Source organism: Empidonax traillii, unplaced genomic scaffold, assembly GCF_003031625.1.
Source record: "Empidonax traillii isolate 1590-97213 ecotype Southwest subspecies unplaced genomic scaffold, ASM303162v1 scaffold206:size1282135, whole genome shotgun sequence".
Lineage (NCBI taxonomy): Eukaryota > Metazoa > Chordata > Aves > Passeriformes > Tyrannidae > Empidonax > Empidonax traillii.
Window position 1 is genome coordinate 109,138 of NW_020955399.1, and position 24,405 is coordinate 133,542.

At 35.5% G+C, this 24,405-nt stretch overlaps 1 protein-coding gene across 3 annotated transcripts in view; it reads left to right on the plus strand.

Annotated features, from left to right (window-relative positions):
• The window catches only part of EXO1 (exonuclease 1), a 20,466-nt gene extending 1,509 nt beyond the window's left edge, over positions 1 to 18,957 (plus strand). The window contains exons 1-14 of one of the 3 annotated variants that reach the window (XM_027887303.1): positions 51 to 211; positions 2,626 to 2,745; positions 3,645 to 3,768; positions 4,555 to 4,692; positions 4,903 to 5,115; positions 6,148 to 6,335; positions 7,203 to 7,299; positions 7,747 to 7,963; positions 9,003 to 9,258; positions 10,884 to 11,094; positions 11,182 to 11,355; positions 11,883 to 11,984; positions 16,515 to 16,708; positions 18,607 to 18,957. In XM_027887303.1, coding sequence (XP_027743104.1) covers positions 51 to 211; positions 2,626 to 2,745; positions 3,645 to 3,768; positions 4,555 to 4,692; positions 4,903 to 5,115; positions 6,148 to 6,335; positions 7,203 to 7,299; positions 7,747 to 7,963; positions 9,003 to 9,258; positions 10,884 to 11,094; positions 11,182 to 11,355; positions 11,883 to 11,984; positions 16,515 to 16,708; positions 18,607 to 18,748 — 2,337 coding nt within the window. In that variant the 3' untranslated portion in view covers positions 18,749 to 18,957. Of the gene's footprint in view, positions 1 to 50; positions 212 to 2,625; positions 2,746 to 3,644; positions 3,769 to 4,554; positions 4,693 to 4,902; positions 5,116 to 6,147; positions 6,336 to 7,202; positions 7,300 to 7,746; positions 7,964 to 9,002; positions 9,259 to 10,883; positions 11,356 to 11,882; positions 11,985 to 16,514; positions 16,709 to 18,606 lie in introns of those variants that run through there. The other 2 variants (XM_027887302.1, XM_027887301.1) reach the window with 2 other exon arrangements.
• Positions 18,958 to 24,405: the final 5,448 nt, after the last annotated feature.

Sequence of the window (24,405 nt, forward strand, 5' to 3'; positions counted from 1 at the left end):
AGCGCCGTGAGCGAAGATCGAGGCTCCTTTCCCCCGGCTCAAGCGGCGCCATGGGGATCCAGGGCCTGCTGCAGTTCATCAAGGAGGCTGCCGAGCCTTCCCACGTGAAGAAGTACAAGGGGCTGGCGGTGGCTGTGGACACCTACTGCTGGCTGCACAAAGGCGCCTATGCGTGCGCGGAAAAGCTGGCCCGAGGAGAACCCACGGATCTGTAAGTCTTCATTATGTCCCGATCCCGGCCCTCTTACAAGTTAAAGTTTTGTTGGCTTGATGTTTCTTGACTAAAAACTTGAGTTTATAATTGTTTGTCATAATAAAACTGAGTATGTGACAGTTTCGCTTCTTAACTGTTGCTTCTGAATTCTCAGTCCCGCTAGTACTCTTTTGAAATGAAAAGTTTGGCCATAAGTAAACAGTTTTCCAACTGTGCGAAATACATATTCAAGTACACATGAGGGAAAAAACTCTCTAAAATATTTTTTGTTAAAATACCGATGACTGTGTGAGTTAGCTTTTTTCCTAGAGTGTCTAGATAATTATCTAAGATAATTTCATTCTATCGGATCTATCGGATGAAATTCTGTACACGCAATTCATATGTTTCAAATGTATTATTATTATTTTCAGGCACCCTTTTTGTATGCAACGATACTTTGTAATTACTGCTGTGACAAAGATTGTAATGATACTGAGGAATTATGAGAGATGGGTTGTGCTCTGAATAACGTGTAAGATTTTTTGCATCCTGTATTAAATTTTTAGTTAGAGTAGCTTTTCTAGTGTAACATGGATTTTTCATTTACACAGTTATATTTCTAAGGAAGGGAAATGAGCAAAAGTTGTGGTCATATTTCAGGTTCAACTCCGGAGCTTGGATTAGGTTTGGTGTAAGTTCTTGTCCATCTCTGAAAAACTGGGTTAAACTCATGTTTTAGATTGGATACAGTTTTAAATCACGGAATTGGTAAGGTTGGAAGGGACCACTGGATGTCATCTGGTCCCACCTCCTGCTCATGCAGGGTCCCCTAAAACCCTTAGTCGGAATTGTGTCCAGATGGTTTTTAAATATCTCCAGAGAAGTAAGAGATTCTAAAACTTCTCTGGGCAACCTGTTCCAGTGCTAGGTCATTTGCAAGTGAAGTATATCCAAGTAGGAATTCCTGTGTTTTGGTTTCTGCTCATTGCCTCTTGTCCCATTGTTTGGCACCAAGAGAAGACCTTGGCTTCATCAAATGTTTGATTGGAGGCAAGAGAGAGTCAATGCTTTGCAAATGGGTTCAAATCTTTACTCCTGCTTCCGTTGACTTGAAGAACTGTGGAGTTTCATCCAACCTTGCTACCTGCCTTTGAAGGTAGTGGAGGTCCCTCGGAGTCCTGAGAATGGGATACACTTCAGTTGAAGAAAAAATTGTCTGTCAGGAGAGACATTCATAGTCATAGGAAACTTTGGAATGGTTGAATTTAAATACATAAATATTTTATGAGCAAATCTTGTTTCCATGCACGTATCACCCTAGACTGGCACTTTAACTATAGTTAATCGTCCTTTCACACTTTAACATTCATCTGTATTATATAACTAAAGTGCTCATATTTCAAAAATCATAGTTATTTTTCATTAGTTCTAAATTCAGTTTCTTTAATCCTTACGTTCTAAATGCTTCTAAGTCCCACATTCCTTCTCCTGCTGAAAAGGTTACTCTTTGTTTTAATCAGTGTCCTCAAAATAAAAAACCTTAATTTTTTTCCATTGGGGATCACTGTAATGCACTTGGTGTTAAAGCTATTATGCTTTAGTTCTGTGCTACTGATATAAAATGATCTTAATACAGAACTGTAGAAATAACAAGCAAGGAGATAAGAGATCTGAGAGAATAAATAACGTCTGGGATTCCCAACAAATATTTTTCCAAGGGATGGGTTTGGAAGGCAGTGGAGGATTACCTCCTGGCCCATACACCATTTTCACAGTTAGTACAGATTGGGGAACTTTTCTGACTTCTGAAATTTTTTCAGTTCTGTACCTGTATTTTTACTTTGGGAAGATAGGTTTGTATGTCTGTCCATAACATGTATCCACTGTCTGGAGGGTAGAGTGGATAGTTCTACAAAGAGAGATTTAATAACTTCCAGATCTACAAAAGTGCATTTACTCTGCCTTTCCAGGGAAAGGTCGTGTACTGTGCTTGTTTGCCTCCTGTTTCCCTGGCCATTATGAATAGAGTTGCTGAAACTAAAAAGATATAATCCATGTTTTAATTTATCCAAGTTTTTATCAGTGCTGAATCCCAGTGTTGCGAAATCAAACTGAATTGTACTTGAGTTCTTATTTTGTCTAGAGAGAGGAGCAGTCAGTCCAATTCTGAGTTGGGAGGTGGACTGTTTCTCTTGCTAATAAAAAGACATTTTTGTGATGTTGGGGAAATATACAACCTATATTTCCCCAACATCACAAAAATTACTTTTTAAGATCCTTACATCACAAAAATTACTTTTTAAGATCCTCAAACAATTGTTGTCATAAACTTGCAATTCTCCTTTTCTACAGACAGATAACATGCAATAGACCTGTAGTTGACAACAAAGTTTATCTTTCTGTTCTTACTTTTGTTGTTGTCGATACAGTTATGTAGCTTTCTGTATGAAACTTGTTGAGATGCTACTTTCATTTGGAATTAAACCAATTTTGGTATTTGATGGATGCACCCTACCCTCTAAGAAGGAAGTGGAAAAGGCCCGACGAGAGTAAGTACTGAACTGTATTAATTTGCAAGCAAAGCAGTGTGTTTATCACTACAGTTAATTTTCAAAGTCAAAAACCCTCAAACTGCAGCTAGATAGTAAGGTCTGGTAAACTTCCCTGCAGTGTAGTGTAGTCATTTCATTTACATCTAAAATTAAACTTCTTAGAGGTTTTATTCCAAAAATAGAAATGCACTTTGTAAATGAAAGCCATTTGATAGAGGAAGGAAGTAAACCTCTGAGCATTACTTCCTGTAATGTATTAGAGGCTTTTAGTTTGCCTGCCCTTGTGATCTCTGGGCAAAAATGTTTCTTCCCAACATAATTTTATTTAAAAATAATACCACCTTCCTCATCTTTCTCTAAAATAAGATAAACTTGTATCAGGTTTGAGTTCTGGTCACTAGAAATGTGACTTCTCACTGAAGCTGTGAGAATTTTTCATTAGTGGTTGTTTATAAATTCCCATGAGACATATGCTCCCTTCAGCGTGGAGTGAACAATTTCTGGTGTTTGAAATTAAGTAAATTATTCTTTCTGTCCTCTAAACCAATAAGTATCTAATGTCAGATACTCACGAATTTTATTAAATCTATTTTAGTGCAAACTGAGAGTGGGTGCATTTCTTCTGTCATGCTGCTGATTTCAGTTCCTGGTTAGTCACTGTTTTCTGAGGAAATATTATAACTTTCAACATGCCAATCTAGTTATCCTTGTCAATAGAATGACTTAGTTATTCTTATGTTTTAAAAAATTACTCAATAGAGCAGATTTGGGTAGTGTTCCAATTCCTTCCCCCCCCCCCCCCCCTTTGCTACCTGCCTCTCTTAGTCCTCTCTGCTGTTTGTTCTTTGAAATGAAAAATAATCTGAGGTTGGTGGATATTTCTGTCTATCTTTTAGGAAGCGTCAAGCCAGTCTTCTGAAGGGGAAACAATTGTTGCAGGAAGGGAAACTGTCAGAAGCCAGGGAATGTTTTGGGCGCAGTGTAAATATTACCCATGCTATGGCTCATGAAGTTATTAAAGTAAGTTGTCAGTACTGTTGATAATGCCAGTTTAAAAAAAAAATGCAGTAGGTAGTGTGTCTTAGTCTGCATTTGTATGGCTACATCACTACCTTTTCTATGTAGGCAAGAAAAACGCTCCCTGCTTCTTAATCTCTAATTGTTTATATACTGCTGGATTGTGTTAAGCACAGTTAACAAACTTTAACTTCGCTTCTAGTTTATTATACCCAGTTGTATAAACAATAACAATGTCAGTTGAAATACAACTCTTCTTACTGCTATGAACTGAATTTGATAACACCTCAGTTTTGCTTTTGATGCACAAAACCTAATCACAATTATTATTATTTTATATTTTTCCCCTCAGGTAGTTTCTGAGCACAGACTGCAGAAAAAAATTTGGCTGCCTAAAAACTGTTCTAGTTGCTTTTTGCTATGCTTCCACTGCAGTCATAAGATCTTTATCAAAACAGTATCAAGTTTATTCTGGTGGTGTTTTCCTCTGTCCAGAGTATAACTTGGGTGAGTTTGAAGCTGGCATCTGTGGTCAGATGCAGTGACCGTGGTGTTACAGGCCAACACAGGAAAGGCTGATTTTGTGAACTAGTCTATATAGATCTATACTGCTTGAAACTTGAGTTTTTGAATATGAAATATCAGGCTCTAACGGGGCAGGATGGGTGTGTGATTTAAAATGATCACGGTTTTGGCTTTTTAACATAGAGGTTCTTATGCTTTCAGATCTCTTAAGGTAATTACTGCAAATTGATGCAAAGTACTTGTATGCTTCTTGTTTACATACAGGCTGCACGAGCCCGGGGAGTTGATTGCATTGTTGCTCCTTATGAAGCTGACGCGCAGTTGGCTTATCTTAATAAGATTGGCATGGTTCAAGCTATAATTACGGAAGACTCTGATCTTTTAGCTTTTGGATGTAAAAAGGTATGGAAGGAAACACTAACAGCTTTAACCTCTTGCTGAGATCTTAAAAGCGGAGTCTGAAGTTCCCAAATATGTTTGTGTGGATTTACTCTTCTGCAGTAAATGTGGGAAGACATGAGAATAGCACTTTGCCTCCATTGTTTCCAACAAGTGCAAGGAACTATCTTATATGGGTGAAAAATGTTGTTTTCATTTCCTCTTAATTTTCAGGTGTTTCTGAAAATTGACAAGTTCGGAAATGGACTAGAAATAGATCAAGCTCGACTAGGGAACTGCAAACAGCTTGGAAACGTATTTACAGAAGAGAAATTCCGCTATATGTGTATTCTTTCTGGTTGTGACTACCTCGCATCAATTTATGGAATTGGGTTAGCTAAAGCATGCAAGTTATTAAAATTAGCCAACAATCCGGATATTATAAAGGTAAATTTGGTTTTGACTTTCTTTTTTTTTTTTTTTTGTAAGGCTCTGCATCTCCCCCCCCCCCCCCCATTACCTGTGTGGGAGAGGGGCAGGGATTGGAAATCTCATTTGATTACTTGCATATGAATATGGACATTTATATATTAAAAACAGTATGGAAGAAAAGATTGGAATAAGGGTGGGTGGGTTTTTTTTTCTTGTCCAGTGTATGAAATGAAAACAATCTAGTATTAGGAAATACAGAGGCTAAAGGCTAAAAGAGTGGGAATAACTTCTGTGTAGGTAGTAAGGAAGTAGAGAGGTTTTTAAGAGCTAATAATAAGAATACCTTATGGGTCTGTCCTGAAGGCAAGTAAATCTAACCCAGAAAAGCATTTAAATATGCAGTCTGATTAACTTGGTGTGTTATCTTATTTCTTAAGTTACTTGTGTATTTAAGTGTATTTTGGGTTTTTTTTCTCTCACAGGCTGTACACAAAGAACTATGATTTTTATTTTTAAAATGGTTTGTATCATGTAAAGCAGGTATCAAAGCAACTAGTTTGGCTTTTGTGGAAGTACAAAGGCAACTTTGAACTTTTCCCATATAAATGATTATTTCCTTTCATGTATCCCTGAGCAAAATGTCAGGGTTTAATCTGATTAGTATTGCTTTTTTTCTCTTCTACAAACACCCATGCATTGCTTAGGTGTCCTGATAACATGATTAATAAAGTCAGATATGCATTAGTTTAAGATAACATACCGTAAGGAGACACTCTGTCTTTCTAATCTCATTTTGTACTTCTTTACTGAACAAGAAGCATTTATAAACAGTTGCATTGTGTTACTTATATGATTGTAAACAACTTGAGTAGGAAAGCAATGTACAAAACTTTGTTTTTTTTCCTTCCCTTCTTTAGTCTGCTTGTTGTAACAGGACATGCATTCTATGTTTAATTGCAAGCAAAGATACTTTATAATCGACATGTATTTAACTGTTTGTGTGAACTGTTTAAATAAAGCAGTTGAGCAATTTCTTTTTTGTTACAGGTTATTAAGAAAATGGGGCAGTACTTGAAGATGAATATAACAGTACCAGAAGAATATATACAGGGTTTTACACGAGCCAATAATACCTTCCTTTATCAGTTAGTTTTTGACCCTCTCAACAGAAAATTGGTTCCTCTTAATGCATATGGAGATGACATTGATCCAGAAACACTAAGTTATGCAGGACGGTATCCTTTGTGTTGAAACAGCAGAATGGGATAGAAGGGTGAGAAGATGTGGTGTCCTATACTTCTTGCATCAGTGGTGTACTTAGATTTTTTTTTTTTTTTTGATTGCACTCCTACTGTTTACTTAAGCCTGGCTTTTCTGCCATTCTTAAAATTTGGGGGAAAGGGGAGCGTTCTTCTTTTCTCCTTTACTCTCATTTTAATGAATTAAAAAAAAGTGCTTGGGGGGTAACTGACCTATCATTGATACATCATTTTAGGCAGAAGTTCATTAATCCTTTTTTTTCCTCTTTAGAAAACAAACTGTTAAATGCAGGATATATTTAAATTGTTTGTGTTACCTTATGACTGTCTTTAATTTCTACCTATTTCAAGTGTGTTATAATCTCTGCCTATAATTCTTGCAATTTGTGTTCAACTCCTTCTCTAATCTAGGCATTTCCTATTTTATCAGATATCTCGTCCTGTAGAAGAAGTAGCATTTTGCCACATCTGTGCAACGTAAATTTCAGCATGAAAGATTAGGAAAATGAAGTGAGGATAGTGTTGAAGTAGTTACCAGCTTTGTATGCCCAAGCCACTTAATCTCTGGCATTTCCGGAAATAAAAAAGGAGAAAGTTCTTAACTTTTCAGCTGATAATGGAAGGATTTAATTTTGACTGAGATCTGCAGTCCTTTGGCAAATCATGAACTACAATTGCTGTTGTATCAGATTGAGCCAAAAGTAGTAGTATTAATCGTTTAGGTTAATATTCTAGCCATACCTGTTAGCACGGAAATGGGAAACAGATATTTTAACTTTCATGCTACAGTTCTTGAAATGTAATATAATACTGAGATATTTTCCTTTACTATGATGGAAACAGACATTTTGGTGATGATACTGCTTTTCAAATTGCCATTGGCAACATTGATATCGAAACAATGGAACAAATTGATAATTATAACCCTGACACTGCACAGGTAACATCTTTGTTCTGAAGTTTATTTTTCATGGCGTTTGACTTTAATGTTTGTTTTAGTTTTACTTTCAGACTTTTTTGGTAAATCCTTAATGCTATTGAGAGAATTAAGTGATTTAAAAAAAAAATTCTCAAAGAGATTTGGATTTCTTCCAAGTATACTCCTAAATTATGTTCTCTGAATAGAAATAAAACTTAAACTTTCAATTTTGTCACAGAGAAGCAGATAATCACTTGTGCCGTATTGAAATGAAGTCATGGCAGCACAAAAAAAAGGAATTTGTATAAAAAGTGTGAGAAATGTGAGAACAAAAATGAAAATGCTTGTGTTAAGTATGTCACTAGATGTACAAATGTTAAAATGTCCTTGTATACTAAATCATGAAATCATATGTTGAAGGCAATTATAAACCTGTGTCCTGTGTTTTAACTTTTTTTTTTTTTGTAGCTTGTGCAGCAGAGAAGTTGCGGCTGGAATGACAAACGTGATAATCGTGCAAATAGCATTTGGAGCAGAGAATACAAGTTTGGCCCTACTGAAGATACTGTTCCTCCTAAAATGCACTTACTAGACAAACCAACAACCAAAGGCATGGAGAAAATAATTAGCATTAAAGGGCTAAAACTTCCAGGCAAAGAGGTCTTGGCAAAAAGGTCAAGGAATGGTATGTTTTTATTAAATAATTATGTGAATAACAGTAGAAGGCTGTGGGAAAAGAAAGGATCTTATCTTGAACTTGATGGTATGCTATTTTTAAAGGCTTAACTCCTAACTGTTATTGTCTGTATTCTGTTTTCAACGAGCTACAAAACTCAGAAGCCATAATATTAAAGCCTAGATAATGATCAAGGGTGATGGCCAACTTTCCACAGCACTTGATTTTAACTTTCTTTAATTTGCTATAAAGCTTAAGTGTTGTCAATGTGAAGTTATGGTTAATGCAATCTGTTCATTTTTATGTATTTTTTTGTTTTAATTTCTATCTCATAATGGCTTGTGAAGAGATTAAAACATTGTGTTTATTGATAGAATATATAGAATTGATATTAGGTTGGATAGGAAACTTTAAGAATGTTTTCCATACTCTTCTCACACTGTGTTGCCTGTATCCCTTGTATAGGTATTCTTTATGCCAACTTCTTCGCTTTCTCTAGTGTATCTCTGCTATCTTGTCCTCTGTTTCACCTAACTTATGTGTGCTGAAATAAACTGTGGGCTTTTAATAGAAGGGGCGTTTTTTTGTTCCCGTCATGCTTTAATTAATGTGTTAAGTATTTCGTCTTACTCTGCTTTCTTTGCTTTCTGATTACACTTCTAGGGCTTTATATTTGGCCTTTGTTACTTATGCTATCTTCCTACTCTCTCATTTATCAAAACTTGTAGGTAGTTTAGTGGCCTGTCTTTAAATCAAATTTAGTTTTGCTTTCAAAGCATTAAAAAACTCCAAAAAACAACAACAACAGAAAACCACTCACCATATCCAAAACAAATATTATGTTTCATTTTAGTTGTTCTGCCTTCACTCCATCTGCAAAAAATTATTTTTAAGGCTATATATTAGAAAAAAATGTTTTAAAGGCTTTTTAATTGTAATGTCAATAATGTTCCTACTAAACCTTTCTACTATTTTTAATATGTAAAAGTTATTTCATCACTGTTTAAATGCGGTATTGTGCTTCTACAATAATGTTTAAATTGTCTAGATTTAGAAGAAGTCTCAGATGGAGATCTGTTCAAGCAATATTCATTTACAAAAGCAAAAAGAGTCAAGAAGGAGGATGATCATGATGGTCAAGCACAAAAGAGTGTGTCTGCAATACAAAGCCTTGATTCTTCAGGAAATTCTGTCACTCAAGAAAGCTCTAACTCCCTACCCAGAGTTAGAAATAAATTTGCTTCCTTTTTACAAAGGAAAAACAAAGACAAGGATGCTGTAACTGTTCCAGGAACAAGAAGCAGGTATGCTTATGTTATATGTTTTCATAAGTAGCAAAATACCATTTGCTATCCTGGTTGCTGAAATAACCTGAATACTAAGGGAAATGCTGCCTCAAACTTTTTTATGTAATTGCATGCACCTGAGCCAAGATGGAGGATCCTTTGTGCTAGGCAGGCTGTCCATCTGTGAGACAGATAATGGTAATTTTTTACTGTGGAAGTAAAGATTGAGACTATGTGTAGAGTCATAGAATCATGGAATGGTTTGGGTTGGAATGGACCTTGAAGATCATCTAGTTCCACTGCCCTGCCATGGGCAGGGACACCTTTCATTAGACCAGGTTACTCAGAGCTCTATCCAACCTGGTCTTGAACATTTCCAGGGATGGGGCATCCACAACTTCTCTGGGTGATCTGTTCCAGTGCCTCACCAGACTCATAGTGAAGAATTTCTTCCTAATATTTAATCTAAATCTGCCTCCTTTCAGTTTGAAGCCTTTGTCCTATCACTACATGCCCTTGTGAAGAGTCCCTCTCCAGCTCTTTTGTAGGCTACCCTGTAGGTAATGGAAGGTGCTATAAGGTATCCCTGAAGCCTTCTCCAGGCTGAACAACCCCATCTCTCTCAGCCTGTTCTTACATGAGAGGTGGTCCAGCCTTGTGGTCTGCTTATAGTCTCTCAGTATAATATTCAATACTTCTGGGTCACAAAATTAATTAGGAACTGGCCATTTTTTTCCCCAGGTAAAGGTTATATGACATATCTAAAAAAAAAAAAAAAGAAAAAAAAAAAGGTAGCTGCTTTGTGCCAAATATATAAGCAGTTAGTCAATACATTGACTTAATTTGATAGAGCTCTTTGTTTCGGTCAATTCAAACTGGTCATATTGAATAACAAATACCTATTCTTATCCCATTCAGATGATATTGCTGATCTCTGCACCAGCACTTTGAGAAGAGAGACTTTGGGTTTGTTAGGATTTCTGGTTGTTTTTTCTTGTTTTTTTTTTTTTTTATTTAGTTGCATTTGGCCACAGCTCCTTGAATTTGTTTTACAAAGCACTATTACCATTAAGTCCATTATTGTGTGATTATTTTCTTAAATACTTTGAATGTTTTAGAGTAGTGTAATTTTACAGAGCAATCCTAATACTGATGTTCTTTAGTTGTAATGTACACCTTCCTGAGCTGAAAGTTTTGTTATGTTGTATCAAATACTAAGAGTTGTCAGTGATGGTAGATTCTTCTCTAAATCTGTTCTTAGTACTCTTAGGAGCTGCTGCTATAGCATGGAAAAGAAGTAGTAAGGTTCTAGTTTCCTTAATAAGAGGTGCCTGAAGTATTTCACTACTGCTTACCTTTATGATAAATAATTAATATATTCTTAAATTTTGTAGGATTCCTATATGTATCTGATGAACCTAATTAGTATTTCAGTCAAAGAATTACATGTTTACAGATACTTTTTCCCCTCCCTTTTTTTACTGTTATTTGTTAAATGCCTCCCTGAAGGACTTTGCCCATTGTCTGCAAGTAGACCTTGAAAATAAAATTGATGGCTAGAGACAGCTATTGGATTTTGGAGATGACATACATTTGCAGTAAATTTCTTCTCCCCTGCCCTTACCTTTTTGTTTCTTTTTTAGGTTTTTCTGCAAGGATGCAATTGTGTTTGATGATGGAGCAAAGAAAGATGATGATCTAACTCAAAATGCTGAGCAGGATTGCCAGAAACAGGAAATAAAATATATACAAGAAGATGTTTCTCAGTTTTCAGAAGCTGAAAAGTCTACAAGGACTGTCTTTACACCTCCTGGAGAAAAGCAGAAAAGTTGTTTCCAGTGGTTTAGCAACCTCGTAAGTAATTCAGGAAACCCTGGTCCATCTCATACTGTATTTTCACAGCAGTTTCACCAGGAGAAAAGCGGTTGTGTTGTATCCCAGGAAGATCATATTAATGGAGTTCAAACAGAGAATGAGGCAGTGTGTGATGAATTGGAGGAAGAGTCCTCCCCCTTAATAGAACTGGAACAGTCATCACAGTCTTGTGAGCCATCAGAACATAGTTTGGAGTCTTCAGAGATATTGCAAGTGTCCAACAACAGTTCAGATGCAAAGGTAAGAAAATTAGACATTTGTTTTAGCATTTGGTTTTGCTTTAAATTATAAAAGAAATTATGTAATTAAGTCTTCTCTTCAGAGTGATGCCTTACAGATGATGTAGCTTGTGCTAACAAAACTTGTTTCTAAAAAGAATCACAGAATGATTATATTTCATTCTTGTCAATGCTCAAAATATTTGTAACATCATGTGGATTGACATACTAGCTTAAATAAAGTCTATTCTCTGGTTTTAGTTTGTCTTCAGTTTTTCTGCTGCTATTACTACAGTGGGTCATAAAAAACCCTGGTAGGCAAGCTTTTGTTCTCTGCTTTTGTTAATCCCTGAAGTCCTTTCAGAAAGTATATATATTTGTCACTGTAGTGTTGTTTGCTGAAAATAAGCCCAGGTGTTTGTGTAAGTTCTTAGAACTACTGAAAAGGCTGTCTTTTAAAGTATATACCTGTAGATATGAAAATATGTACTGTGTTTGCAAAAAAAAACCTCCAGCCTGTTTTAAAACCAAATCAATTTTCTCCTGAAGGAATCTGACTCCAGTTCAAAACTGGCTGATGATAAACATACTCCGTCTCTGGCATTTTCTGCTGTTCGAACTGACAAAAAAAATACAATCATGAAAACTAAGGTAAGAGTTCTTTTAACTTTATGAGCTTTACTAAAATCTGAAAATGAGTTATTGCTTTCTACTAGTTCCTTGTGGAACTCTTAATGAAAGACCTGAGCAATGCAAGTGTTGGCAAGACAAAACTGTATTCTTATTCATCTACACTGAAGCTGAGATGAAATATAACCAGGCCACCTATGATTGATAACAGTTGCAATTTGTTTGGGGATTTCAAACACTCCAATATAAAATAAGAAGCCAAGCTAAGGCAAAAAAAAACCTTAGTTGTCCTCAGGCAGGCAAAGTGCACGGTTTTATGATACAAATTTCAGTTGTGTTCACAGTCCAGATACAGTTACAAGATACAACCTCATTTCATTGCTTGTCTTGATAAATTTGCTATTTAGCTACCTCCTGCTTTTTTGAGAACGTTTTTAAATTTCAAAATCTGGAAAGATTTTTGTCGACACTTCTCGTTCAACTGTTTTAGCTAAAAGTCTTGTTAGCCACTAACAAATTAGACAATTTCCCTTCAAAGCCCACACTGCAGCTATTTTTTCTGTTGGCTGCTGACCTGTAATTTGACTTATCTGTGGTATCTAAGATGTTTGAGAATAAACTTATGTTCCTTGTCTTTGTGACGTTTCTAAGAGCTTTACACATTTGTCTAGTTTGTAAAACTTCTAAGACTTTAACAGCTGAAAGTGCTCTGACTCCTTATGTGTTGTCATTAGAATTGGCCAAAAGATAAGTCAGAGGAAGATGGTTTCATCGTTTCATGCATAGCCTAACTGACTTCTTTCTCATAGACAGTCTAAAAATCACAAGCTTATGTGCCAAACAAGAATATTGTGTTCTGTAAAATAGTGACATCTTGTGGTTATTTTTAGGAACTTATTTGTTAAGATGAAATTTATATTTTTATTCTGCAATGTTAACATTTTTCCTGCTTCTCCTCTACAAGACTGAGCAATGAAATCATCCTGGGATTCAGGATTTTATATACTTTGTTTTTGAGGCTGTATTTAATGTTCCACTTTGTTTTGCTCACATAAAAGTTACATTGGGAGAATGAATGTACTAAATATTGGGGAATACACATTATGGAAGTATCATGTGAAAACAAAATTTCAGTATACTTGGAGCCCTTCAGGTAATAGAAAATCTGCTGAAAATCTGCAAGGATAGTAAGGTTTATGTAAAGCAAGCAGCTAGTGGGAGGATTTCCCCCACTTATTTCCTTGGCTGTGCATTCTGTTTGCTTCCTTTATGTGCTGGTAATAAAACTTATAAAGAATTGCACCAGAAAATTGGCATGGCCGAAAACTTAACTTGACAGCAATAATCAAAAGGTCAATCATATTGGAACTTGGGCCCACCCAGACTATTGGATTCCTCTGAGTTGTAGCACGAGTAGGACCACAGGAGAGGGAAGGTAGAGATAAAGAGCACCACTTTTGGCTCAGTTTTCTTTTAGGTCTGCTCACTGCAAGGGTAAAACAAGGGAAGTGTTTGCTGGTGCTAAGTATAGTAGAAGATAGCTATAAAAGGGAATAATGAGTTCCAAATTTAGGAAAGAAGCAGTTAATCACTTAAAGTATAATTTAGTCTGATTTTGGTATAGCTGGATATCAGCTTTGTAGCTGATCTATAGAGAAATTTAAAAACTGGGGGAGACAGTCTGAAAAATTTGTCAGCTCCTATTGTGGTTCAAATCCAAAATGTGAAGTGCCTATCTACTCCATTCTAATATCAAACATAATAGAAACTCTTTACTAACAAATACCTGTAAGATACTGAATTCCCCAAGACTTCGTGGTTTATTTTTTCTGAGGTAGTATTTCATCTGTGGTTTATATTGCTAATTACTTTTTACAGTTGCTGTGAGCTCAGCAAAAAGGCTAATATTGACATAGAAATAGAAAATAGAAATATTGACAGAAATAGAAAAGAGTGTTCTGCTCTGGCTTTGAGGTTCTTCGTGGGTGTTCAGCATGCAGCTTTGCCTAATTTTGGGGTTGCTAAATTAAGTTATAACTCTGTAATTCAGTACTACAGAGATAATGTAGGGTTATGGGTGAATTCACACATGTTGCAAAATGGCTAAGATGATAGATAAATGGCAAAATACTGTAAAGCAGGGAGTTTTAGGATTTTATTTTTCCTAGTATTCTTGTTCCAATTATTAGCTTACATTTTGTTTTCCCCTTGGAATACCAAGATCTGCATGATATGAACATGTAATTTCAATAATGGAATAATAGAATCATTAAGGTTGGAAAAGACCTCGATGGTCAAGTCTAGCTTGTCAGCCCAGCACTACCATGCTCACCATTGAGCCACATCCAGAAGTGCCATATCTACATGATTTTTGAACACCTCCAGGGATGAGGATTCTAGCACTTCCCTGGGCAATCTGTTCCAACCCTTTCTGTGGAGAAATTTTTCCTAATATCCAATCTAAACCTCCCCTAGTGCAACTTGAGGCCATTTCCCTGTGTCCTATCACTTGTTACATGGGAGAACAGCCCCCACCAGGCTACAGTCTCCTTTCAGGGAGTTGTAGAGACTGATAAGGTCTCCCCTGAGCCTCCTTTTCCCCAACCTAAACAACCCCAGCTCCCTTAGCCTGCTCCTTACAAGGCTTGTGCTCCACACCCTTTCACCAGCTCCGCTGCTCTTCTCTGCACACTCTCCAGCACCTCAGTGTCCTTCTTGTAGGGAGGGGACCAAAACTGAAGGCAGTATTCAAGGTGCCAAAAAATATGTAACAAATGCGTCTGGTGGGGGGATGGCAAAATTCAATGTCATTTTGGAAAGCACTAAGTTACAAGTTTTCTATGAAGAAAAGGCTGCCAACCTCTTTTATTTTAAAATACAGAAATGTTAGGTAGTCAATAGCAAATACTTAGATGAGGAAAGAGCTATTTGCATTAGTTAGTGAAGCACCTGAAGTAGGCAGAGCTGTGCCATTTTCTAAAGATAATCCAGCAAAACAGGAAAGATTATTTTCAGCAAAACACTTTATTCTTAATATTATCCAAATGGTAAATAAGAGCATTATTTACAACCTAGGTGTCCTTTACTAATCTTCTGTAGCCAACTGTAAAATAGGAACTTCTTACAACTGTAGACACTCACTGTCTCTTCTGCAGGTATTGAGTTTTGATAATTATGTTTTGGCCCTAATAATGACAGACACAATCTAAAATAGCAGGCTGGAAGTGAGTGATCACTTCAAAGCTGGGAATTGTGAGTACTTCATATTTTACAATGAGGTGCCAGAATGGCACTCAAACAGTGAAACATTGTAGTGCTTCCAAATGGCTACTTCCCCCCTCAAAAAAGGGGGAAAATGATATGTGTATGTAAGACAGAAAAAAAATTATGGAAAAGATGAATAAACCACTTGTAATGTTTTGCCACTTATGAACTTGTCTGGCAAAGGAAGTTTCAACTATGTCTAAAAGTACATTATATCTCTTTAATTATTGTGCTATGAATATGCACATACAGTACAAATAGGAAGAGAGTGCTCAAATAGATAGCAATAGGCGTAACTTTGAATTTAAGACGTATGGTAAGCTTTTCACAGAAAAAAATCCTACTTTAGTGGACTGTCGTCTGTTTCTTCTGTTCTTAAAATAAACTCAGTACTTTTTGGCATGAAGGAAACAAAAATGATCAACAATGTTGTTTCAGCATCAGAAAGTATGGTAGCAGCAGTCTGAGTAGCTGTCTGTCAGCCTGACACTGACCCAAGAAAAATGATGAGAATGTGAAAGTCACACTGGCTGACACAATTATAGGAATTAAGTCATGTCAAAATGATTTTCATGTCCTTACAAATACAAAAAAAACCCTCAACCAACCAGATTCATTGCTTGGAATCTGTTAAGTGAATTGAAAATGAGGCACGAGTGTTTTCAATAATGGGGTGGTGGGCAGCTAGAATAAATTATATAATGAAGCCATGTACTTTAATTGATATGTTCAAACTTAAGACTGGTTGCATTTAAGAGAGATATTCTGGCCAAGCAGTTTTTCTGAGCTTCTGGGACAGAAACTGGATAAGAAGGTCCAACTAGTGGTCTAATGATGCTTGGGATAATCGTACTGTTACCTGTCCTCTGCTTATGACTCCATTTTTCATGAAATCTGGCTATCACAGGGAGTTATACCAGAGGGTTGCTTCTTCTTAAATTCTGAAAGCTGACATTACATGAGGGCACAACAAAAACTCTTCAAATAGGTGTAAAAAAAAAATATTCACCAGGTTTTAAAAACTGCTTTTCAAAGAAACATATATTTGCAACTTTTTAGAATACAAAGACCTAGGGAAACTGGTTTGCCAGTTCTAACAGCACATTATGTTTAATGTGTTTGAGATGCCACCTTTTAGATTATAGAAGCTATCTAAATATACTTTGTTGTGGCAGTTCGGATTGTTTTAAGACTCTTTATTTTTCGATTATAAGCTTTGCACTATAGTATTTGTTGCTTACAGGTTTTCATTTTAACCAAATGTGCTGCCATATTAAAATCTCTCAGGTTCCTGGTTTACATAAATCCAGTAGTACAAGGTCACGTATTGTAACGAAGCTCAAACCATGGATACCAGCTAAAGTAAGTGGATTAAGCAGGAAACTGTCACCTGTGCAGAAGAGAAATGACTGTGATGCTGAAAATAAGCTGGGACTGCAAGTTACTGTTAGTGAGCTCTGGAAAAGCTTCCAGTTTAAAAGGTGAGTTGCTTTAACCCTTTACTTTGTACCCTGTATACTATTTTTCCACATAAACAATTTTCAAAGCAGACTCCATACATGTCTATCCAGTTCAATAAAGATAATAGCTCAAAATAGATGTTTTCTACATATAATTTATAATTTCCTAAGCTTGATATAAATGCAAAGCATGACTTTTGGTAAATACCTTCTTAGAATTACTTTTTTTTTTCTAACCAGGAAAAACTCTCAGCTAAAATTAATTTGTTGAATTTTATTGATTAGGGCATTTAGTTTAACATAATTGATATAAAAATCATTGCCATTGTTTGACATCAAACATCAAAAGTCACTTCTTGATCTAAGTGCAAAAGCTGCATGGAAGTTACTAAATTTAATTGAATACAAGGTTGCTTCTGTTCAACTCTGTGCCTCTCATGTTTTAAGATGGCTAATTGTCAGAAGTGTTCTGCTTTCAAGATGACTGTGAATTGATGAAATATCTCTGTTAGCAGAAGTCTGTGGTTGGAAGAGACATTTTTGCACATCATAAAATGCTATTGCTTTTGCCTGTGCAGATGGCTGGTATAACTTGAAGTTTCTGCAAATATCTTCAAGGTTTGAACTTGAAGAGCAAGGATTATTTAAAATAAGTAAAACAGAACCTGAAGTGTAGGTATTCTAACTTACACTCTTTCCATGGCCTAAAGTAAAAACTGTTGGTGGCAAAGTTTTACCAGTTCAAAGTAGCAATCTCTTGAATAAATAAGTCATATTTAAATAAAATTATTATTTTTGCTAATCCAAAACCAAATGTGAGTAGGATAAAGGTTGTTTTTTTTTTTTCACTGAGTGGTTAATAATGCTACTGGTGAGCAATGTGTTAAATCAGATGAATGCATTTTAGCAAATTTAGGCCTTAGGGTAGGTTACTATAAACACTCAACTGATTTCTGTTTGAAAAATATTACATGTAGTACTTACATTTTTATAAATCTTTATTATCCTCCTTATGCGGGGTAAGAATGACAGTTTCAAGGAGGAAATGGAAGTGTTTGTGTATGTATTGCTGGACCTGTAATTGTAAATGTCATCCCAGGGTTGTTCACAGGGAGAAAATTCAGATATTTTGATTTATCAGGATACAGGTAGATAGAACAGGGTGAGCCTAGATGGGACTCTGTTCCTTTTCTCTGCCGGTGGTTGCAAGACAAGTCTCCCAATATCCACATTTTATCCATCCAGTTTTGGTTTTGTTTGTCACTTCTAGGTGTTTATAATGGGTCTGTATTATAAATGGGGTATATATTATATGTGGGATATATCCCCATAAATATATATATATATATATATTTATTACTTCTGGGTACGTAAAGTACTTTTTTATTAGCTTTTATGTGATTCTTTTCTTAACATATTTCACAAAAATGGCTTTTTTACTGCCAGGACTTACTTATATCTGAGTATTTTCTTTATTTTTTCAGATTTTGAAATGTATCTAAATTAGCCTTATGTTTTCATAATTATGTTACCTGATGGCAAATAAATCATGTGGGGCACTAAATCTGTTCTGGCTTACTGTCAAGACTCATGGGATATATAAAAAACTTCATTTATTCAGAAGACTTAAATGTTCAGAAAGCATGTACAACCCAGAGTAGGATGGGGTACATACAGTCTTTCAGAAATAAAGCTAACAGCTATCATTCTGTCACATTCAGTAAAGTTTTTCATTTTTTCTGAAATTGAAATTAAAACTTTGTGTCACAAATTTTTATTTTGTACTTATTCATAGATGAGTGAGTTGTTAGGGGTCTTGTTTTGTTTTAACTTATATATTCTTACTGGCCTGTGGTTAGAAACATAAAACATCATAACATTCTTGGGTTTTCTTTTGTCTTTGTTTTTTTTTTGTGCAGAGAGTACGAAAAACTTCCTTCGTGTAGAAAGTCAGATCCTTTATCTCCAATCAAAGATAATATACAGCTCACTCCAGAAACAGAAGAGGAAATCTTTAATCACCTGGAACATAGTCATGTTCAGAGAGCTATATTCCAATGAACTGCATGCTCTTCACAATGGGATGGATTTTTAATCATTGTCAAAATTTACCTTGTGGATATTTCATCAATATAGAAAAGGTGCTTTGTAAACCAGCTATATATTTTAGTCTGACTATTGATTTATCATCTCTTTTATAAAAGCGTGAATTGAAAGGTACAGTTCTATATTGACTGGAATAAAATAATTCAGATTCCCATGTTCTCTTACGCAGAATCCTTTTGTCAAATTTTTGTCCAAACATTTTCTCTGTTGCCCCTGGGCATTTTATGTAGGTCACATGTGCAATCCAAGTGCCTACAATAGCTACAATTTTGCCTTTGCACAACAGCATCAAAACAAGTATGTGTCCTAATTCTTAATAATGACTCATTTTTGCCTCTTCCTTCTTTTCTCTTGAGCCTAATCTGGCTTCAAGACAGGTTTAAAACTGCTCTTCAGTGTCCATAAGAGTCTGCCATATACTTCTAGCACTGATAACTATTTTTTTCCCAAAAGGTAAGATTTGCTCTCTGAACAGTTACCTTTCTGTTTGATACAGTCATGTTGTTAGTGGGAATAACTTGTGGACTGCAGAAAGGAATATCACAAATATCTGCTCCCCAAATTCTCACATTAATAGAATGATATCCAGAAATGTATAGTGTGTTCCTCTGTTTTACCTGCTTTTTCCATATTTGTATTCTTCAACAATGACAAGACACCCAAAATTCCAGTTCTCAGAGAAAGGGTTGCAAGATAGCATTGTCATCACAACTGGCCAAGCTAAAGAATCCAGAAACTAGGGTCCTTGCTATGTTTGACTGAATTACCATGAAATAGTATGATGGAATTTCAGATTTCTACCTTTAAAATCAGAATTTGAGTTCAGTGTAAACATATGTCTGTGTTTTGGTTTTTTGTTTTTGTTTTTTGTTTGTCTGTTTGTTTGTTTTGAATGAATAATATTTCTTTCTGTAGCAGAAGAAGGTGTAAAAGGATATCTTGCCCGGTGAAATGTATCCTTGCCATTTCTGAGATAATACTTTCCCTTTCCCTCTGAATTTTTAGTGAGAATTTAGAGTTTGATATTGACCTGTGAGGGGGCAGGGGTTTTTTTAAATTGCAGTGTACTTTTTTTCCTCTTTAAGAGAATTTGCATCTATTAAACTAAGGTGGCCAGCTGCATTAAATTACAACGAAGCTGCTTAAAAGAGTAGGCTATGTAAGCTCAGTCTCTTATTTCTACAGTGGCATTGAAGGTATGGGATACAAGGAATTGAAGCAATGACGCTCTAGGACAGACATTCTCTTGTTTGTGCATCACTAGAAAATCCTTACTCCTGAAGCACTGTTTTTAATGTTGATCTTCAGTGATAATTATCTCTGGTGTGAGGTTGCAAACGTAGGCCAGGGATAAATGTTTCTGTGTTTCCAATCACAGAATTCCTGCTGAGAATGAATTTTTGTATTCCTAAAATATAATAAAAATGACAGAATGAGTCTTTAAGGGAAAACATTAAAAATAATTTGTTTTCATCCATTGTTTATTTATCCATGTGGGAGTTGCAAGGTTATTTTGTACAGTGCATCCTTAGCTGTTTCCTGCCTTTTCAGTCAAAGGGCCACTTTTTCCTGCTTTAGTGGATCATCATAAGAGACAAACTACTCAGATATTCTCAAGGACAGGTAATTTTAAGGAAATATCTTACGTGCAAGCTACATTGTATGGTCTTAAAGTAGATTTCTTAAAAATACTGTATAATTTCTGATATGTGCTTTGGGGGTCTTGGGTACTGACTTGACATTATAAGGGATTCTTTTCAGGAATAGAGGCATCTGTTACATTACAAGGAAACATGTAATGCATGTAAGCATATAATAGCATGTAAGTTTTGTTTTTTTAATGTGGAGTTCTTGAGTTGGTATTTGCTCTATGAAAGGTACAAGAACAGAAATGCAACTTTGTTCCTGAATTAAATAGGCTAGGGTAATACTCCATAGTAAAAATTAGTATCAAAATAGGAGAAATTACAGGTTATGATGCCATGGGGAAGATAAAATAAAACTTACCACAAAAAAAGGAAAAAAAAAGAAAAAACTTGAAATAGGGAGAGTTTAGCGATATTAAAAAGGCAGGCATTTGAAAGCTGAGTAGTTGAAAAACAAGAAATGAGTAGGAGGAAATGAAAGCACATGGCAACTTGGAGGCATATGTCTTTGTGTGTTGTTTGCTTTTTAATCTAATATAAAATACTAAAAATACTTTTTTACTTTCTATAATTAATACTTTATTTTATCAGCAGGATTTCAAGGTATATTAACAAAATGGATGGCCTTGCTCTACCCTATTAAAGGGGTGCATCTGGCCCAGAAAAACTGAATTTACTAACGGTGGTTTAATCAAGCTTCACTTTTGAAAGTGCTGACTGGCCATTCCTTCTTCAGAATGGTCATGTGAACTATAAATATTCAGTATCACAGAATTAATGAGAGTCATGATCATTGAAATCAAGTAATGGTTTTTAATGGCAGGTAAGACATTTGTCTAAATTCAGCCGAGTCTCTCTACTTAAATCTTTCTGTTCTATTTACAGCAGTTGGTGTTAAGCACATGTTCCGTCTCACACAAATCAATACATTAGTTAGAGTCATTTTTATAGGACTGAAGAATATTGAAAGAACATAAGGCTTTACAAACAGATTGTAAAAACAGCCATTACATTTAAATGATAGTATTTTAAGAGAATTTGCAATACTGTGTTTGTGATGGTTGTTCTTTAAGGGTACTTACTTTAAACTTTTTTGCACTCCAGTGATATTTTTATCATCTGTGATCACTTCTTAAAATTAAATTTTCAGGTTCACTTTAGACTGCAGAATAATGTTCTGTAGTGAATGAGTTACTGCCTCATTTGGTGTAGGACCTTCTTCTTTGTCTTCATTGCTGAAATCAGCTTATGCATCCTAAAACGCACTATCTGAGAACTCTTCTCTGTGGAAAGTGAGATTACACATTTTTTTCCTTCATGTAGGAGACTGTAGGAAACATTAGGTCAGTAGGACAAAAATGCTTCTCAGGGAAACTTGTCCTGTGTCAAGGATTAGTTTCTGTTCCAATAGCTCTCATTCTCCAGAGACTCCTGTGCTCCAAGCAAAATCTTATTTAACAGATGTAAAATTCTGGATTTGGAACATGGCATATACCTGTGTGAGGTTCTGTTTTGGAAAGGATTCTTTAATGGCTTTGAAATACTTGTGTTTAGTGTTCCAAATATACATATGACCTGGAGCAAAGCACTCTAAATGTTTGAGATATAGTGTACCAATGTATACAGACAAGTTTAGGAAATTAAAAGTGTTTTTTTTCCAGTACTTCAAAAACAATAGAAGTTAATATGAACTACTCTACAGCCTGCATCAAACAGGAATTTAGGGTGTTGTTAAGCTGATTTCAAGTCCAATATCTCAGGGAGCACCAGAGTTTGTATTTTAGAACACATCCTGTTTAAGCACTTGCAGTGAAGGAGAAATCATTACAACACTTGTAACAGCAAAGTGCTCAATTGATGGATTTGTTTTTTAGGTTTTTGAGTCTAGCTTGTTGTTCATCCATTGGCTTGGGTTTTTATCTGCTGTATTAAAGGAGGTCAGTTCAGTGACATTTATCTTGCAGCCACCTCAAATCAAGGGAGTGACTAAGTGTGTTTCTTCCAAGCCTATACTAATTGAATCTAATTATTTTATTGTTTTTTCCAAAATTATTACCTTTCATCATTAACTATTTCAGTTGGTACTCAGTAGAATTCAATATGAAACCCTCGAGTGACAGAGGTTCTGGAAATAATAGTCGGTAGCTGTAGTACTAAGAGGGGTAGGGATGTTGTGTCAGGGGGTATGGAGAGTGTTTGTTTTAATTGGTTAGCATTTGTTTCTTTAAGATAAAAGTATTTATCTTGGAAGTAACAGAAAAAAAACTTGTGCAGCTTGCGCCTACTGTAAATGTATTTTTCCCAATTATTTACAAATGAGATTAATGAATCCATTAATCCATAATTAATCCATTTATTAATCCATGTAGTTTTACACAGATCATTAAACTTCTTGGCTGCCTACAGCAGAGAAGTTTCCTACTTTTTCATCTTTGAATTTTCAAACAGTAAAAAAAAAAGATTTTGTTACCACACTATTACTAATTAGCACTCTCCAATCAATAATTTTAAAATTCTCTTAAGTGAAAGGAAGGCAAAGAATTGGATTGCTCTTGAAAATGCATGTGATGTTATTTTAACAAAGCTCTTAAACTCAAGACTAGTGAGAATGCTTCCTAGAAACTTGAAGAAGAAAGTATGTTCCTACAGTGCTTGCAGTTGTGTTACAGCATTATGATAGTATTTTTTTAAGAAATAATTACCCTCCCTACTCCCTGTATTTGAAAAGCCTTCTTGTTTTAAAGGAAGGATGTATGCAAAAGCTTTTTTTATATATACTCTATGGAGTGAGAGAATTGAAAGTAAACAAAATAGATGACATCTTAACAATATTTCATAGTTAGTTAACCAAGTTACCAAAAGTAGCATTGGCTAGGGCAGTTTTCAAGTGTTTGCTCCAGATGTTCACTGCTTCTCTTCAAGCTGGATAAATTGGAACAGGACCGTACACCAGCATATAGAAGTGGCTCATGTCTGTAGAAGCCTATTGAAATTCCTATTTTGGTGCTGTCATCTGTCACCTTGGGCAAACTTCTCCATTTCCCACACTTCATTTTATGTTTCTCATGCTTCGCTTTGCAGTTTGTGTAATGAGAATAAAAAATGTTCTAGTCCTACTCTACGGATAAATCTGCAGAGATTTTGAGAGTCTTTGTATCTAGAGACAGAGGCAAAGAATTTGAGGCATATCCTACCTTCATTATGTGTTTGTAACTCTTAATATGGAGCCTAAATTTGTTGCCCAAAAGTTACCCTGTTTTGAACTACAATGAAGTGTTATTCTGGTAGGTGATTTATCCTTGTTTATACTACAAGCAACTGAGTAGAAGAGATGCAAAAAGTGGAATTAAAATTGTCCTTATCTGCACAATTTTTCTAATTTATCTAGCTGAAAGAGAAGCTGCAAGATCAAATTGGTAGAGTGTCAGTTCAGGACTAATTAAAAGGAAAAAAAAACCACAATTACAAGTTAGACATTTAGTGAAGTGATTATCTGCTGCTTGAGGTAAGTATACTAAGATACACCTGAATTCATATAGGATACAGTGGAATGCCCAGTGCAACTCATTGTGGTCACTTAGTGGAGGGGCACGTGTTTCAGGAGGTCCAATTATGGTTCACCACAAATCTCAGGACAAGGATGAGTCACTTCTCTTATTATTTTTTATGTTCTTATCTGTTCATGAGTGGAACATCTGCTTGTGGTAAACTGATTATAGCTGATATATGGATCTTTTTGATACCAATGTATTTTTACAATAGTTAAGGACTTGCTTAAATGCTTTTTTAGACTAATGGCACTTTTTCTACATTCCTACATTTTCTACAATTTCTACATTGCAAGTATTATATTGGCACAAAGTCAATGTACAGGAGAGACTACTGTACTTGGATTGACACTTAATTCTCCTGTTTAAGGAATTTATAATGCTGCTGCTAAGAAACCCAAGAACTGGCATCTTAGGG